The following is an 18,332-nucleotide window of genomic DNA, read 5'->3' on the forward strand; positions in this document are numbered from 1 at the left end:
CAATCAAGGCCCCTCAGGTAATTCTCTCCTCCAGGAAAGAGCTCCTGAGAGGCTACTTAAGAGCTTGTTTGTAAAAGAATAAATAAATAAATAAATTTAAATGGCAGCCACATTACTCCAACTTGTGTCCAAAATTTTATCCTCATCCTTGTCAGCTCAGGATGTAGGCATCTGGTTTAAAAAAAAGTAGAGAAAAAGCAGAAGGGTAAGCACAAAGCACACATGCCTAGAGCCTGTATCGAGCCTGAACTAAGCACTCTGTATTTTGACCATCACAAGTGAGTCACCAGGTACCAAACAATTCAATCCAAGCAGCATGAATATCAGAGCAAGCCTGGCTCAGAAACACAGGGCCAGAGACAATAAGATGTCCAAGTCCCACTGCTCCCCCAGGTATGACAGGAACAACCAAGTCCTTTATGTCACAGCATAAGTTCACCTGAAAGTGGTAAAATAGAAGTACAGCTCTAACAGGCTTTTTAAAAACAGTTCAGAGATGAAAATATTCTAAATCTGAAAATCTTTATTTTCAAAATGAAAAATTTTGTACAGAACAGCACAGATCTGAGTAAATCTAAATACAGCAGTCTCTGTAATATAACACAAGGGTCTGCTTTTAGCACAGTACTTTCACACTCTAGCAATCAGAAGGCAAGCCAAGCAATTAGGAGGAAAAAAAAAACCAACCACTTTTATCTGTCAGAACATGTATTTCTAAAATGAGTTCCTTCTTCACAAAATGTACCTAGAGGGAAGAGCACTCTCCACACCTCAGATTGCACAGCTATTCACACTATAAAAACAGATGAAGAAAGGACAGGAGATTTTCTATAGGAGAGATGATTTATGAAACAGAACTGCAAGTCTGAGACATAAATATCTGTTGTTTCTAAATTCCTCTCTCCTCCCCTCCCACACACACTGATGCAATTCCCAGAAAGGTATGAACTGCGGACCATTTTGTGTACACACAGTGCAAATACGGCGCAAGCAGAGAAGTGTAATCCCATGTTGATTTTTCTACTATTAAACTGTACATTATTTATAACATTACCTTCTAAACCTTATACAAAGCTTACACAGTAGTTTCCATAACCAAACTAAGCACATTTACAAACTTTGTGGTTCTCTGGATGCAATTTTCATGGCACCTTCTTTTCTACAACACTGAGTACAGGAGACCCCATGCACTCAGCATATCAGAATTTTTCAGCTCCCTTTCTGCTGTACTTACATTTCACAAATGGCATGTGAAAGAACCTTCAACAATCACACAGAGCCAGATACAGAAACATGCACTGCCCCTTTTCCTGATAACCAAATTAAACAAGTTACCACCTTTCATCCACTTGAAGCTGGCCAACAGCCACATGAACTGCCACCCCTCTGCTTCACCAAGCCCTGGTCTGGAGGTATCCCTCTTCCCCAGGACCACTGCTGACTCTGCAAAGCAGTTCTGCAGCTGCAGCAAGAACAGGGAGAAGAGAGTCCACGAACACAGTCATTTAACACACGAAGCATTCTGTTTCAGACAGTGGTCACTACACAATGTATACCAGCATGTTCACATCACATCACCAGTAGGCAATGCTAGTGCTGTGGAAGCTTTCAGCAGTGGCCTTATCTCAGCAAAAACACAAAGTGCCACGTCAAACGGCCTCTGCTGCATTTTTTAATTCAGAGAGTCTCCCTTCAAATGGCCAGGATGAACTTTTAGTACTCTATAAAACCAAATATTAGTGCTTGAAGACTGCTCAGCTGCAACTTACAGGGCTTCCTTTTTGAACTTAAGAACATGCTGCTGTTTCAGAGAATTCTACAATTCCATTTGATCATTAAGTGTCTGTATTGCAGAACTTGGCTGCTTGGTTTTGTGGAGAAAACCACCCCAAGTTTTCAGAATATCTCTATCTTTTTGTAAACAATTTTGGAGCATAAGTAAACCTGCAGCAGAGATCGCTGCATGAGTGAAACGAATGGCTTAAAGCCCCATCTCCCTTCAGGAAGAAAAAAACAAGTTACTATCATGAAAACAAGGACTGATGCTATCTGATTTGCAAAGTTGTTTAAAGAGAAAACAATGGCCTCTGGGCAAAGACCTTCATTGAACAGCTTTCCCAACTATGGTTTATACTGAAAAAAATGAAAGGTTTTTATCCTTTTTTACCCAAAAGGAGAGGGAAGCAGGGAAGGCACTTTGTAATCTCATTTGATTAAACAATTCACTGCAGGCAATAATATGACGTAGTTGAAAAGAGTATGTAATTTAAAGGCAGACACAGCTTCAGTCTTCCATTCCAAGTTCTTGTTTCAGACTGAAAGACAAGTAAAAACATGAATCAGCTTGTAGCAAAACACTGAAAACTCTTTTAGATCAATTAGTGGAAGCCCTGACAATACACACTGAGGTTAAGAGCTAAAAGGCAGAGTGGATGTATCATTTGTTTCAGGTGAGAACCAGTGTATCAGAACAATCATAGGGCAAAATCTCAGATTCTGGAGGCAACACAGACTAATCTTGAGATTTACCTGACGAACTAGGATGTGGACATCTCTGCCCTCCCACTTTTGAGATGCTTATCCCACTGAATGCAACCACGTCACTGACACAACGGCACACTCACCTTTTTAAGTAGGCATGGACATTGTCAAAGCCGTGGTACTTGGCCAGGTAGACCAGGACACCTGTGGCACATCGGCCATCTCGCTGTCTGCAGAAACTACAGTTGCAGATCCCACGACATGGTGGGCACCTCCATGTCTACACAAAGAGAGACAACAACAAGCCCTTTCAGCTGAGATGCTATGCCAGATGCAACTCACACCCACAACTTGGAAGAGTGCCCTGCTCCACAGTGAGTTCTGCAGTGAACATCAGCACTGCATAAAGTTGTCTAAACCAGCGCAAGACTACAAACTCCTGAGTCTGTAGGTGATTAAACTCTCTGTTGCCTGCCTTGCACGTAACCACAGGAAGCATTCCACTCTGTTTAACTCCTACATCACAGCCCACAACAGCAGCACTTTGTCCACAATACAGTTTCTTTCCATAGGGCATTAAGTACTAATGCAAGGCGAAAGAGAACACTGTTCTGATACTCAAACACAAGAATATTTCGGCTGCTGCTCTGTTCTCATACTTTACTCCTGCAAATAACACTACAGAAGTAGTAAATACAACAAGTTCTACGCAACACAGCTCTGTGATTCAGGGTGAATCACGCCAGGACTGCACGATGTACTACAGCACTGTAAGCAGTTCTGTTAAAACTGCTGTCAGTGACCAACACCTCTGGCTGTGCAAGTCAAGCACAATAAACCACCCCTGAGCATGTCTTACCGGGTCCAGCAGTGCTGCTCTGACATCCTCCCCGTATCTGTTGCGGAGGCACGGCCCACAGAACTGGCCCCGCACTCCTACGCAATCAGGGTTACGACAATTTGTCTTGGTGTCTATGGTTTTTTGGCGACACTGATGGCAGGTGGATCCCTAGAACACAGGAAAAAGAAACAAGACATTTAAGATGGCATTTTAGTTAGGGGAATAAGGCACTGAAGAAAATCTCTTTGGGAGCTAGCAGTGCTTATCCTGAAACAGAAAGCCACCTTGCAAAGTTTGAACCAAGACTGTTTTAACACTGCATCTTCAGTGTCTGGTAATCATTCTCCCTGGCTGGTATCACTTAGGTATTAGCTGTTGCAGAGTGACAGCAAGCTAATTGGCTTGGTAAAGGCCATTCTACAAATTCAGGCAAAAATAAGAAGGGGCATTTCAAGACCTCACACCTATTTCTGCCAAAAATCACATCTTTTCTCTCAGTGAGAGGGAGTGTGCTCTCTTTGATGCAAACAAACACAGTGTAACAAAAAAATGACTTCACAAAGTACACATTTCACAAAGTTGGAATATACTTACCATGGCCCTGTTATATACTTTTTCTCTTGCAGATACACAAATATTATCCAGCTCTTCCGCTGTTATGTCCTCAACTGGGCGCACAACGTGTGGAAAAGCCACGGCACCACGGTGACCCCTCCTGGGAGTATGGGCTTCATGCTGAATAGCAAGACACAATACTTTTAGTATTAGTTTCAGCAAAAACTATACAAAGGCAAGGACCTTCACAGCAATGCTGAAGTCTCAAACACCCATCATATATTTAAGCAAGATATAACAGAACTTTGTACAGACATATGATATGCATGCAGCTTTAGCACCCTCACTTGATCTGTCACCTTCGGGGTGCAGCGATGCTACTGATCTTGCTTCACTCCTTCTGGAGTGAAAGAGGAAATGGTTTTCTAAGGACAAGGAAGGGGAAGTGCAGAACACGTACAAAATGCCCCCCCCCCTTTTTTTTTTTCCACTTCTTCCAAGGCCATGGCATACTGATAAACCTCATCAACTCTATGAATTGCTGTTCTCTTGAAAGAATACAAAACCACCCTCAAAACTCACAACAGGAGAACCAGACCTTCATCATACCTCCAGGTATTCGTCAGACATCTTTCTTCTTCTCACTAAGATGTACCGGTCATCTTCTTCCTCTTCTGGTACAAGAGTAGGAGGACCTTCAATCAAGGACCTGGACCTTGTGTGAGGCCGAGAACTTCGGTCTGGGTTCCTCCTCAAGGCACATTTGGGCAAGGAACGCCTTGGAAGTCGCTTTGGTCCCTGCTAAAGTTTAAAAGCCCCTAATTAAACAGGTGAAAACACAGATAGCTCCTGTCCCTACTGAATTCCTCCTCTAAAGATGCCTTCCTCCCAGCTTTTCCAAAGACATATCTATCCCTGTCCCAATCAGAAAACACAAGGTTAAGAAGATCCTAAGCAAATTCATCTTAAACATTCTGCTAGTCACAGAGGAATAGTCAAAAGCAGCAGAACCTGTGTCTATGAGGAGTTGCAATTTTTAGTGTTGTTCTCATCTTCACCCAGCTTACAAATAGATCAGCAGTGAAATTCATTACACTGCTGATTCACAACCTTCTTTAAAGTTAGGCTAAATGCCAGGTGTTTTTCAAGGCTCCAAGTTCACAGAATATTCAGGTCTGAGCTTCAAAGTCTGAGCTGCCCCCCCTTATCTCCAGCCTTTGTATAACCGCATATTTACACAGCACCTTGTTTAGTTTTATTGGCCTGTGGAGACACTTAACCTTTCTAAATTAATCTGTTCTGCTTTATACTGTGACAAATCAAAAGAGAATTACATAATGAGGACACCTGTTTTAGAAAGCAATAAAATTCTAACTGGACTTTGATTTGCATGGTTTATTAAGTTTTTTCATTGAGAATCCTGCTTTGTAATGTCAGAATTTGACTCTTAGAAATCTGAAGGCAGATACAGCAAGTTTATACTCACATGACTGACAGCTGGCAACGATTTTCTCCCACCAAAGATACCAGAAACATTTTGCAACTCAGCCATTAGTTTTGCAAGCTAACAAGAGAAAGAAAAATGAAGCAGAGCCTTAAAAGGGTATTTATGTGCTATTACAGACTACTAGGGCAATTGGCTAAAAGTACAATTACTTATAGGAAATGCAGTCACTCTTCAACTCTTTACATTTATGTCTTATTTATGTTTTAGTGACTGCAAGTAATTTGGAAATACTCAAACTTATTATGTTGTTAGGCTTGCAGCATATGGATTTTCATACGCCAGTAAATGTAAAGTATCAGATTTATATTTTAGGAATGCAAATTCGTCTTAAAGCATTCATGCAGTTCCCATTACAGTGAATTTAAATAGAGGTCCCCCAAGAGTCAAAAGGGAAGGGGGGAAAAAGGGAGGGTCCCCAGGGAGACATTGAGTACTTGCCATTGCTTTGTTTTCCTTTATGTTTAAAGCTCTTTTTTCTAAAAACATAGCACCGTTTTCTTCAGTGTCAGAGTCTGAATCTGGAGCAGGCATCAGTGTTTCAGGAACAGGTTCCATCTCACCCTTCCTCCTCTCCGATCTTCGAGGTGGAAACCTCATGGCTACTTTCAGAGGAACAGGGCATTTCTGCCCTCTCTGATCTATCGCACTTTCAGCACTTGTATCAGTCTCCTCTGAATCCGATTCCAATTTCTATTAACAAACCAGAATGGAAGCATGTAAATCCAGGAGAGTTGCTGTGCAGGTAAATACAGTCAACAACGTTTTGTCTGGGAGTGGTTTAAGAGGCTACCTGGCTGAAATCCAGACATCCAGTCCTAGTGTTCTAGTGCACTTTGGAGCGGGAGGGAAGGAGAGGGGACACGGGGATAAAAACCTCTCAGGGAGACCTACATGGTCGTGCCAAACACACCAGAAAAGGGAGTGTAGGTCCAGTTGCAGCAGTGTCAGCTGTCACTTGCAGGTCTAATAGCAAAAATAGTTTGTGTGTGTGGTGTGAGAAAGAGAACTGCCTTTAAAGGGCTCAGTTTTGCTACATATAGCATTTGGCTGTAAAAAAAGACACCATGTAGTTCTCTGCACAAGGTCAAACCCAATTTTGTAAGCTGCCAAGAACAGCCATCTCATACTATCAATGATAAAAAATGGAAACTTCCTTCTAGAGCCAGCCAATGAAATAATTATGAATAAAATCCCAGTATTTTCCAATCTTTGAATTCTGATGTCTTGCTTACAGATTCTCCTAGAACCAATGGTTCAGTGAGGACATAAATTATTTAGTTAAAAGCTCATTTTGCAATGGGCTTTGATTTTTCTTTTTAGACACAATAAGACAGTCTGATTTTGATCAGCAGTAACAGTGGGCATCAAATGGCCGTTTTTATTTACACAGGGTTTTTACTAACCAGGTATGTGATTTTGGTTGCACTTTATGTGCAGTTATTGATTCTTTTTTCTACTTATCTATTCCAGCTTTGTCTCCTACTTATTCTCTTTAGTATTGTTTTAACTCAGACGTGTCTTCTTCCAATTAGACATTTTTCTTTTCTAGTCATTCCTCAACATGTCCTGAAGTTATGACAAACCTGTTTTTGCCAAACGTGGTACTACTTCAATTTCTCTTCTGAATATCGACCACTGACCTTTTTAAGCAATAAAACTGACCTTGCACTGATGTCAAGGAAAAGCAGGAAGGCAGATTTCAGCACCTATCACTATTTCTCTAATGCTGAAAGACATGCATTCCCTGTTACACCGCCAGAGTGGAGGTCTGACTGTGTGTCAAGACACACAAATTTTTCTGAGGTTTGCTGGAGTCCATGGGCTAGCCTAACATTTCGTATTGAGGAAACCAGAAACGTTAGGGTCCACCAGAGTAACATCCAGCAAGACAGTTTTAAGAGATATATTTCAAAATACATGAGGCAGATTTTAAAAGCTCAGAATCTTGAGTGCTTTTCATGGAGACAAAAAGAAAATTAAACTTTGGCTACTCAGACTGTTTACTAAATGAAATGATGCTTCTTTCTGAAACATTGAACTTTCAAGCTGAAGCTGGCACTGTTTTCCAACGAAGAATGTGTAAGAATTCAAATATAAAATAGCGAACTAAAATCAACTGTCTTACCAATGCATCTTGAACTTCATTTTCTGAAAAGCCACAGAAAGATTCATCATCAGAGGCTTCATGAAAAATTTTTGCCAGTTCTTCTTTAATATCCGACCTAAATTTGCATTTCTAAAAAAAATAAAATATCCTTTAACTGAAGTTGCACAGAAAATTATTAGCATTTACAAGTGCAGTACAAGCTAGCTTTTTAATAAAGAAAAGGAAGACTTAAGGCATTTCACAAGGGGTTTCAGAACCACAGCTACAAATTACCAGGCACACTAGGTTAGGTGACATTTCAAAGGCTAGAATTGATAGCTAATCTGTTCCCAACAATTACCACCTAGAAGCACAAGTAAAGAGTGAAATGAAATTACAGCATACCACAAAGGTTTATAACTACTATACAAAAACATAAGCAGAGCAAGTAGTTTTAATTGTGCACAAAACATTTACCAGCTTTATAAAGTTTACATTTTTGTTACCTTTACTAGTACTGCACATATGGAATTATTTGTTCTTGTACTGTACTTACTGTGCTTGCAAAATTATCAGAACCAAAACTGTCACAACTGTCATCAGAGGATGAGGATGTTTCCATGGGAATCAGTTTTGTATTTCGAAAGGCTGTGAAGTTTCTCCTTCCTGAACAACCTCGGCGCTACAAAAGGACAACAGCAACACCATTAAGAAGAGACCTACGGCAGCACAGTAGCTTTTAAAAATATCTTTTTATTGACGCTTAGGATCGAACATTTTAGGATGTTGAGCAATCTTGAATGCAAGTCAGAAAACAAACATCAGCTTTGAAATAAATCTCAGAGTTAGGAATGACAATAGTTTTTACTCTGGTAAAATTCTGATCATTGTTACAGATGAGTATCGTTCAGTATTTAAGAATACTTCTCGTATGCAAACAGACAAGTGGAAATAAGCACATAAATCATGTCATTTCCCAATCATAATAGCCAGTGATGGAAAAAAGTGCAAGTATACGAAAAGCACCTGGAAACCTACTTTGATTCATTTATTACTTTCAGTTTGAGGCAAACACTAAATACTCTGCAGCTCTTAAGAAAGGGCCAAAGAATCCTATCCACAGATTTGAAACAACTGTTCTAGACAAAGCAGCTTGCTGTTTTTTTCATTTCGCCACCGATTTGAAAGATTTTTTTTTATGGGCTTCAGGTTTTCCTTTCCCCGGAAATGTTTCTACTGGCAGTGACCCATTTTATCCCCCGAGGGTGGCATCGATGCGGGGGGGCAGTACCCACGCTGAGGTGCTGCCACGGTCGTGAGCGCTGGCCGCGGCCGGGCCAAACGCTGGATAGACAGGGCTTAAACAGCAGCTGCCCGGGCCAACCTGGAGCCCTCCGTCCTCTCCCCAGCACCGCTCTACTTGCGGGTTTTCGCTTCACAGTTTCGCCGAGCACCCAACAGCGGCTCGGCCCGGCCGGCCCCAGACCACAAAAGGGGCGGCTTCTGGTGCCGCCCGCCGCGGCTGAGGGTGCGCGCAGCCGGGGGCACGGCCCGCACCGAGGGCCTCGGGCACGGAAGCCCAGCCCAGATGACCCGGGGCGGCCAGGGGCTCGCAGACACGCCCGTCCCCTCAGGCGCGGTCCCGCCAGTGCCTCCCCCGCCTCCCGCTAAGATGGTGCCGCCCCGCACACACGCGGCCCAGCCACCCGCCGGCCGCCGCGCCGACCCCTGCGCCCCTTCCCGCCCGTCCCGTCCCGTGGGGCCGCCCCCCGCCTGCCTCCGCGCCCTCGGCGAGGCGGGGGTGATGGGCGCATGGCTGTGGACCGCCAGCTCCCCGCCGAGCGCGACTCCCAAGCCGAGACCCCCACCTCAGTTAAGGGCACCGCCATGCGCGGGCCGCCCCCATGCTCCCACCGCACTGCACGCGGCGGAGCAGGAGACCCGAGGCTGCCGGTCCGAGTGGGGGGGGCTGCCCCCACATCGCTCTCCCTGGGGTGCCCAAACGAAAGAGCCCCCCCACCCGACCCCACCAGCCTTCCGCAGCGCGGCTTAACCCAGCTTGCTCTGGTTCGCAAGACCCCGGAGGGCCCCGGGAGCGGCGGCAAGCGCCACAACCTCCCCCCTCCCTACAGCAGCAGCGATCCGCAGCCTTGCGGCGAGCCCGGCGGGCAGCGGCGGCCGCAGGCAGCGCTCACCTGCGGGCGCGGCGGGGCCATGCTGGCGGCGGCGGGCGAGCGCGGGGAACTGAAGGTTCGCGCCAAAGCGGCTGGACCGCGGGGGGCGGGGCCCGGCGGCGCCTTTCCCGCGTTGCCGCCCGCGTCCTGGCAGATGCAGCGCACACCCCCACGGGATTGGGCACCCGGCGAGCTCACCCCGCGCCCGCCCGCCCACCTCTGCTGAGGAGCTCATCAGGTCTCCCGTGATGTCCCCGAAGGGGCCAGTGCGGAGCCCCCTTTTTTTTTTTTTCTATTCGCGGTTTGAGCTTTGTGGAGCTGCAAGGGCCTGGCCCGTGGCGCGAAAAGCTCCCGGGCGGAACGCGGCGGGAGTCGGGTGCAGAATGGGGGCGGGGGCCGCGGCCGGTCGTGCCTAGCCGGGGCCTGCTGGGAAGCCCCCGTGGTCTCTACGCCTTTTTTTAAAAAGCAGTTTTTATATGCCATACCTAGGTTGGCTTCACTCTGAAATAAACCCCCCAAACCTGCCAGTTTTCAAGGGCAGCGGGGCTTCTCCACGAAAGAAAGCCAAGGGTCTGTGCCCCGGCTGCTCCCAGCAGAGCCCGCACCCAGCACCGCCTGCCAGGCAGGGTAGTACAAGTACAGTGCGTCGGAACACTCACCCCGCAGCGCGCAGGCTACCCCGAGTCCCACGAGGAATGGAGGGTCGCTTACCAGGGCCCCACCGATGAGCGAGAGGAGTGAGACGAGGTGACGCCTCTGCTCCTCGGGTAACAACAGTTCAACAGAATTTTACAAAGAAGTTGGCTGCCTTGCCCTTTGCAATCAAAATACTATTTGAAGACGGGCCAGAAGAAAATAGATCAGTCATTTTAAGCCATTTTTGGTAACATGTATAATAGCACGTTAAATCAAGTGCAGCCGTTAAACACAGCAAAATAACTGCTATGCAATATTTGGCAGCGACAGTAATGGGAGAAGCCCTGAAGAAGCTGTATGGGATTTGTGGCCCTGGTGTTTGCTATAATCCTCTGTTTATCCTGGGGTTTGAGCAGGGCTCAATACCAGTGCAACTCTTGCTGCTCAGCATTTCCAGGTGCCTCCCTGACAGCAGGCGAGTCCCCACTGCAATCGGCTGGAGGGAGGAGGCCCCGTGCACGTGCAAACCTGTGCCTGTGTAAGGCAAACCACGAATCATCTCTGAGCCAAAGCCTGTAAATAGGCTACAGCACAATAGAGTACAAGAGCCCTCACAGAGGTGTTCTATTTTCTCTGGGCAGTATTCTTCCTGCGCATGCTGCAATCTGTCACGTAAAAGAATCTCCATTTTAAATAAGCCCATAATTACATACTTACCTGCACTGCTGGCTTCTCAGCACACACACAAAAGCAGACAAACGAAACCAGTTCTCCAGAGACCAGACCACACTCCATTCCTCTAAATCCAAATTAGTGGAAGATTGCCACCCAGATGGCTTCCAAATAAGACAGCTCAGTTGGGAAGAGGGGGATGTTTTCTGAATTTTGATGTAGTTTTACTTCTTTCAGAAAAAGAAATCTACAAATACTTATTTACTTACATGGAAGAAGAGATCCAGTTTATTAAGAGTAAAAGCCCTTAACATCTTGAATCACTTACCAGAATTTTACTAGAGAAGTAGCCAACCTTCACAGCTTTTAAGAGCATCATATGAAATGTTATGGAGTACTGATGGCACTAGCTGAAGCAAAACTTCAGACTGCAGTTAATTTTCCGTGTAATGGTTAATGGAAACAGCATTCTTCAAATCTTCAAATTGCACATGTAGTTCAAATGGCTTTCAAATTAATAGGCCAGAGCAGAGATTTTGTGGGGAATCCAGACAGGACATTTTGTGAACTGTATTGTCAAGGTTTTTTTAATATGTGAAAAATAATTATTTTATTGAAAATTGTGTATATCAGCTCACATATTTTACAGATGACTGGGGATAAGGGAGCAGGAAAGGGAAAGAGAAATGGGATGTATGTGAAGGGCAGAGGCTTCCCTTCCTACAGCACACAGCAAGGGTACCAGAAAATGAAGGTCTGTAACTCAGGAGATGGTTGTTGTGACCTGTGACACTGTGATTTCCCATTTTCATCCTCATGGCCTGCATGGCCCTGCTCTGCCCTGCAGGGCACAGGTGCCCTCAGCGGATGGGCAGAACAAACTTACCAACTGGCTTTACCATGATGGAAAAAGTTTTTCTGTGTTTGTCAAGACATAGGCAGCACCACTGTCCTACATCTAGCTATTAACAGAAGCTGAAGACATGCAAAGGTGAACTCAGGTGAGCACTGCATTTTCAGCCACACTTACATTAGGCTAATGTGAGTAGAGGAAAACATCCCTGCCCATTCAGTCCCCCAGTCAGGGTCCTGCTACCAGCCAGCTCACCCCTCAGGGCTCACATGTCGGCAAAGATCATCTGGAGTATTTTATCAGGTGTTTTCAATAAAATAGTCTGTTAAGGTCTCATCTTTCCTTGAAATGAGCTGTCACTACATGGTAGCAGCCCTTGGAAGACCTGCTAAGGGAATTGGCTGAAATTATGGAGGGACATGCAGTAGATTGAGCGTGCAATGCTTTCTGCATCTATCTAGGGGAATCAAAGTTGTTTACATGTTAGGAGCTTCAAGCAGTAGCGAGAACATGGACCTCCAACAATAGCCCCATTGTCAGGAACAATAGATGTGACCTTTGGTCTGCTGGGATGAAGGACAAGGGCTGTTTTCCATGTCACCCCGCAGATTTTGGCTGTTAGCATTGTAACACAGCTTTTCTCTCTGGAGGCAGGAATCCTGCTGCCCCGTCCCTGGCTCTCCTACACAGTTCCTATCTTAACTACACTCAACACACTTTATGCTCCTTTCTCTTTTTTTTTTTAAATTGGAGCTATACATTTTTACCTGCTGTTATGAATGAGTGTTTTAGGACACCCAAAGAATCCCTGGCAAAGGTATCAGCAAAAGCATGTTTAATATAACAATGAAAGCATGACAAAGTTCATTGGCAAGGTTCACTCTACTACTTACTAGATGGTTAAAGCACATAGAGAAAAATTGTACTGAAGTCTACAATCAATCTAAAACTAAAATCAACCAGAAATTATCTACATGAAAAAAGGGTAAGGCCGAGAAAGACTAAGGATAAAAAACAATAAGGGAGACCCTCCCATTGAGTCACAAGGTTCAGAATGGACTTCCTTGACAAACCTAGCCCCACACCTGAAAAACGGTTTAGGCGTAAATGTTTTAATGGCACTTAAACTCAACAGCACTTAATAACAGATTAATGTAAACAATTAAACAAAAGATTCTTACAGAATTTACTATAGCACAACAGTAACTCAGTAATAGGCCTAACTTACTTACAAACCTAAACTACTTAAGAATCTAGGAGAGCAGCATTCATAGTACATTTGCTATACCACATTCACACTCACATGCGGACCCAAAGGAGTACACACAAGGTATATACATTTCAAAAGTTCCCTTTGAATTCAGCAAAGTACTCACATCGGATGCCTTTGGATCTTCTCAGTGGGCAAAGTGTTGAGTCTCGAGGAGTGGAGGTAGCCCAGGCTCCATTGTTGGCGATCGGTGGTGGTCCCCCAAGTATGGCAAACGTTGAGTGTTGGCTGGCCCTGGGAGGCCCCACTCAGGGGGAGGTGCTGGTCACAGCCTGCTGCGGTCCAGGAGGGCTCAAAGGGTCTCACTTAGGACTGCTCTTTATAGGGGCACAAAAGGGTTGGCTTTAGCCATAGTAATTTTCCATCCTGGCCACAATTTGGGTCAATAATTTTCTTCGAAAGTCTGGGAACAAAAATGTTGTTCCACTTGGGTTGTTATTCAGGCAAGAAAAATCAATTTTCAAGGCTGTTCGTTAAAAACAGCCACACTAGAAAGCATAAGCTCCTGGCAGTGTTTCTGTTAAGTTCAAGAGGACCTTAGCCCAGGTGGTGTTTGTCAAGGCCAAGGCTTAATGAGTATTTCTGAGATCATAGTATGGCCCAAGGGTGGGGATGCACCACCACACCTGCCTAAAATAGCATGTGGACACATTAGTTAATGTCTGTGTGATGCTAGTATTTATTGTGATGAGACTTGCACAGTGACACATATTTATGGGTGCATGCGTTTAAGAGGAAAGGGAGAGTTTGGATTCTCATGGCCACTGAGTACCCGTAGGACAATGCAATGACACGTATCTTAGCTCCACAGGAAAGAATAAGACTGCAGCCACTAATGACAGTAATTAAAAATTTATGTAAGAGCTGTCCAATCACCTCTTCATCTGAGCAAATTATAGTGTGTTATTGAAACCATTAGTGCAATAAAATGAAGCTAAAAACATTTTGCATTAAAATAATCAGACATTGATTTATGATGTAAATTGTAAATCGGTAACCTATAACACACACTAATTGTTTTTCTCTCTCCTGTAAGGTGTGTTTCTTGAAAAGATCTGATCAAGCATATCTCTTTGTTCACACATCACCCTCCAGTGGCTCACACTACTATACAAGACATAATAAGGTGTATAATCAGGTAACCTGCTATTGATTGCAATCCAGAAAGGACATACTTGTTCTTACACAGAACATCACTTTTGGAGATTTAATTACAGCTAGACCTCTATGTGTTTGCTGGACATGCATTTTTATGGAGTACCTTTTTAATGTAAATACCTTAACACTATGCTCTCATAGGTAGAATCAGATTTTGTAAAATAAATATAATATTTAATATGTACAATCCGTTTCTAGTAAGACCAGCTGTACTAGCTCCATAAAATACCTCCACAATGCAATTAGTATCTTTTTCCTTTTTTTTCTCTCTAAGGAGAAATAGATTTTCTCCTTTTAGTTTAACAGGTTTCTATCTCCTTGTGCTTTGCTATGATTTTCTTGTTACTAAAGGCTGTGTGCCAATGCATCCTGCATGTTGGATTGAAGGTGGTCATGTCCGATCTTATCCGATACTGTATTTCTTTGACACAAACTGCCAAGACCACAAAAATCAAAAGAATAAGAGAAGGAAAACCAAAGGAATAATACAGATCAGTGTCAGAAAAAGTGCAGTTGATACTACATTCATCGGTGCACTAAGAAAATGGCTGAAATGTGGTCATTTTTGATAGAAACCTTAATGATTATTCCAAATGTAAGTCACAGCAGATCATTTGGAGCCCAGAGCGTTATGATGCACATTATGGGAGCATAATTACAATGCTCATTTGATTGTCCTGTAGCCATTCCACAAAATGCATAGCAAAAAATGTTGTTCGAAAGTAGCTGGTTTTGATATGCAGTAGCCACTTTTAAAAGCTCAAAATCCCAGCCCTTTCATTGTTGGGCTTTGATTTGTATTTCCCTTTGAAAACGCAAATTACATTTAGTCACATCATAAAGAAATCATTTACAAAATGTTCTGCAATTGTATAGCTGTGGGAAACAGAAGGCTATCAGGAAATAATCAAAAATACTTACTGTAGTCTCTTTTTTTGCCCTTTTACACGAGCTTTGCCATTGCCTTTTTGCAAATGTTGATTTGCATTGCCTCCACCAGCCTTCAGCAAGATGTGGTTGCTGGGAGAGGATGGGGGTGGGAGGACATGTGGCGGCATAACCTTCTCCCCAGGGATCTCTCTCCCCAGGCAGCTCTCTCAGGGGGGAGGAAGTGAGGGGGACAAGTAGAAAGAGTCCCTCAGGGCTCGCTAGTGCCTGCCACAGGTTCCCAGGGCACATCTCAAGTTTTCAAGCCCTTGGGTTTTTTCACAGCATGAGGAAAGTGCCCTCTCTGCTGCAGGGAGCCCTCACCTTGCCTGCTAAGGCAGGAAAAGGAATGTGTGTGTTGAGCCCCAGGTGTACCAAGCTACTTCATTCTGCACAGCACAGTATCCGTGTCTCCGCCCGCCAGCACCTGCCAGAGCGCCCCGGGAAGTGTCCGGAAGGAGGCTCCGGCCCCGGGCAGGGACGGGAGCAGGGGCTGCGGCTGTGCGGAGCCTGGGTGCTGCTGCAGTGGGAGCTGCAGGGACGGGCTGCACCTTCAGCCCCAGCTCGCATTTCTCCCAAGAGGCCACTCCTCTATCCTCTGAGTTGTTCATCTCAAATGCCCTGGATTTACATTCACTCAAACGTGATCTTGGCAGACCCTTATTAGTGTTATTGCCTTAATAGACTTCTCCTCTCTAACCTCCAACTTCTTGCAACAAACTGGCTTGAGCTGCTAAGCATGGCAATTCATTAGATAAGAATGTTAGGTAAAAACCCTTATACGGTGGACACACATACAGAAAATAATTCTATCAGATGCAAATTTCAGAGGTAGCACAGCTATTTGATTCCATTTTGTGATATGAGATGCCATGTCATGTCACAAAATGGACATGTCAGCCCCTCAGTTTGGGGTTTTTCCACAGTTACATAAGTCACTGCCTATCTTTCCCAGCCTAAAGTAATAATAATAATAATTATTATTATGTCGAAGTGCATTCTCTAGCACAATCCGAAAAATCAATTGCATATATTTGATGCACAGTCCAATCTTCTTGGCAGCAAGTCTGCAAGTTATAGAAAGTCTTAAAATACGTGGGATTTTATCCTGAGCAGCATTAGCTGAGCTAGAGAGCAGGACAGAGGTGAGGGGTGCCATGGCTGGGGACTGTTGCTCTCAGTGAGGCAACATCTGCTCCTTCAATCAGCTCAGCAAGTTGCCAGATTCTGGTCAGCATGCTGTCATACATGGCCAACTGCTAGAAAATAATCAGTGGGAGCAGGTAAGATAGAGCAAAACTGCAGTAGCCAGTTCTTTCTTTAAAAAGTAAACCATGTCCAAAAGCAGCCATCCCCATTTCACAGCAAGAAAGCAGGTTCTCATGGGGCATTAGCTCAGTCATGGCAGTGCTGGGGAGAGGCACAAATGGGCACTCTCCCCCCCCCCCCCCCACTGAATAGGGACTGTTTGCTTTCTCTAGCACTTCATGGAAATAAACCCCCCAGCAGCAACAACAGCTGTGAACCCCAGCCCTGAAAACCACTGGGAGCATGGCAGTGTTTTATCCACTGGTCCATCACTGAGGTCAGGGTGTGGATGAGGAGACAGAGGGGCCACTGGCATCCCCCCTGCTCAAGGCAGTTCTCAGCAACATCAGCACAGGATGAGCAGTTCCCAAAGTCATCCCTTTCCAGCCAGGCAGTATGGCCAAATTTCCCTGAGCACAGGGGTACCGTGTGCCGTGGCAGCAGGCAGACAGGCTGAAACCCTGGGAGCTGCATATCCTAGCAAAAAGGGGTTGGATGGCCACCTCATCTCCCCTCTCCGATCATTAATTCTGTTCATCTTCCTGACAAGACCAGCACAGGCACTACATTTTGGTATGTGTGTCGAAATCAATAGGAGGCCAAAGCAACACGTAGAAATGCAGGAAGAGAAAGAGATTACAGTGTTGCCCAAATAAAACCCTGAGCTGCAGGAAATTCCTGCCCAGGTCATAAAAAGCGACCTCTGCACCTCCGCCATCCTGGGATGGATTGATGGTCTGCTCATGTCACAAGGGGTTAGGCTGAGGAACAGCCTGGAGTTGTTTATGATTTTGGTGCCCCTTGGACAGTTCAGTGGGCTGTCACCTCTGTAACAATCGTCCTGTGAATTTGCAAAGGCTCTGTGGAAAAGGTTTGTGTGAGGGGTCGAGCTGCGTGACAGGTTACTCTGCCATTTCATTCGCTCGCCACTCAGGCAGGTGAGCAGCTACCAAAACCCTCTAAGCATCTCTCTCCCTTTCAGAAAGACCTCTGTCTCTTGAGCAAGCTGCCTGTGGGCAGCCCCCTGGCTGTATGTGAACAAAAGCAGCCTGTGTTTGCAGGCCTGGGCAATGTTTTTGCTCCAGGGAGTCTCCCATTCACGAGCTGCCCTGCTCAGGAGCAGGGTTTCACAGGCGCCTGAATTGCCAGCTGGTTCACAGCACAGCAGCACATGGCTCTGACCTGCAAGACACAGGGAACAAGCTCCCAGAGAGTGCAGCACCACGGCAAGCTGCTGGTCTGGCTGTCACTCCCTCTATGGGGCAGGTCCCCAGGACACTCATCTCTTACAGCCAGTCCTGATGGCAGTGGCAGTGCTGCTGGGGAAACCTGTGTTCTTAGGAAGACAATATCCAACAGGGTCAGACCCAGCTCTGGGACGCTGAGCTAAAGAAGAATGATTGCTACCCTCAGCAGTGACTGCTCTCCGGCCTCTTTTTTTGTTTTTTTTTAAGACATCCTTTGGTATATGGGAAAGACAAAAAAAAAAAGAAAAAAACACATCAAAAAAATTGAACCACGTGCCTTGTTGGCAGAAAAAGAAAGAAGTGTTTTTGCTCATGCCATGAAGACATCATCTGTGGAGGTAAAGCCTGTAAAGTTTCAGAAAACCAAGGGCCATGATGCTGAGGTTAACCTGCTCCTCCTGTCTGAATTGAGCACTGCTTCCTCCCTCACAACCCACCGGCAGGGTCAAGAACCAATGGCCGGGGAGAGATGCTGCTGTTCACCCTGAAGCTTTCCAGCTGATGTCAGGCATCCAGAGAGAGCTGGGCAACTCTTGTGATTCACACAAGATCCAGAGTAAAATGCTGCTGAATGAACAAACAGACTCTGGTGTAAGCTCTGACAGCAAGTCTCACAT

The 18,332-nt window shown here is 45.1% G+C and overlaps 1 protein-coding gene across 4 annotated transcripts; it reads right to left on the reverse strand.

Annotated features, from left to right (window-relative positions):
• Positions 1-503: 503 nt before the first annotated feature.
• Positions 504-16,552, reverse strand: CDCA7 (cell division cycle associated 7). Of its 4 annotated transcripts, none has more exons than XM_032114877.1 (10): positions 13,182-16,552; positions 8,027-8,152; positions 7,510-7,620; positions 5,823-6,074; positions 5,364-5,441; positions 4,487-4,678; positions 3,917-4,057; positions 3,341-3,490; positions 2,625-2,761; positions 504-2,315 (listed from the first exon to the last, which is right to left on the reverse strand). In XM_032114877.1, the coding sequence occupies exons 2-10, from the start codon at positions 8,090-8,092 to the stop codon at positions 2,285-2,287; spliced, it is 1,158 nt and encodes a 385-aa protein (XP_031970768.1). In that variant the 5' UTR covers positions 8,093-8,152; positions 13,182-16,552; the 3' UTR covers positions 504-2,284. The 4 variants fall into 4 exon arrangements, with proteins under 4 accessions (XP_031970768.1, XP_031970767.1, XP_031970765.1 ...); XM_032114876.1 differs by lacking the exon at positions 13,182-16,552 and adding an exon at positions 9,666-9,772 and having other exon boundaries at positions 4,487-4,675; XM_032114874.1 differs by lacking the exon at positions 13,182-16,552 and adding an exon at positions 9,666-9,772.
• Positions 16,553-18,332: the final 1,780 nt, after the last annotated feature.

The sequence above is a fragment of the Corvus moneduloides genome, chromosome 7 (genome assembly GCF_009650955.1).
Source record: "Corvus moneduloides isolate bCorMon1 chromosome 7, bCorMon1.pri, whole genome shotgun sequence".
NCBI lineage: Eukaryota > Metazoa > Chordata > Aves > Passeriformes > Corvidae > Corvus > Corvus moneduloides.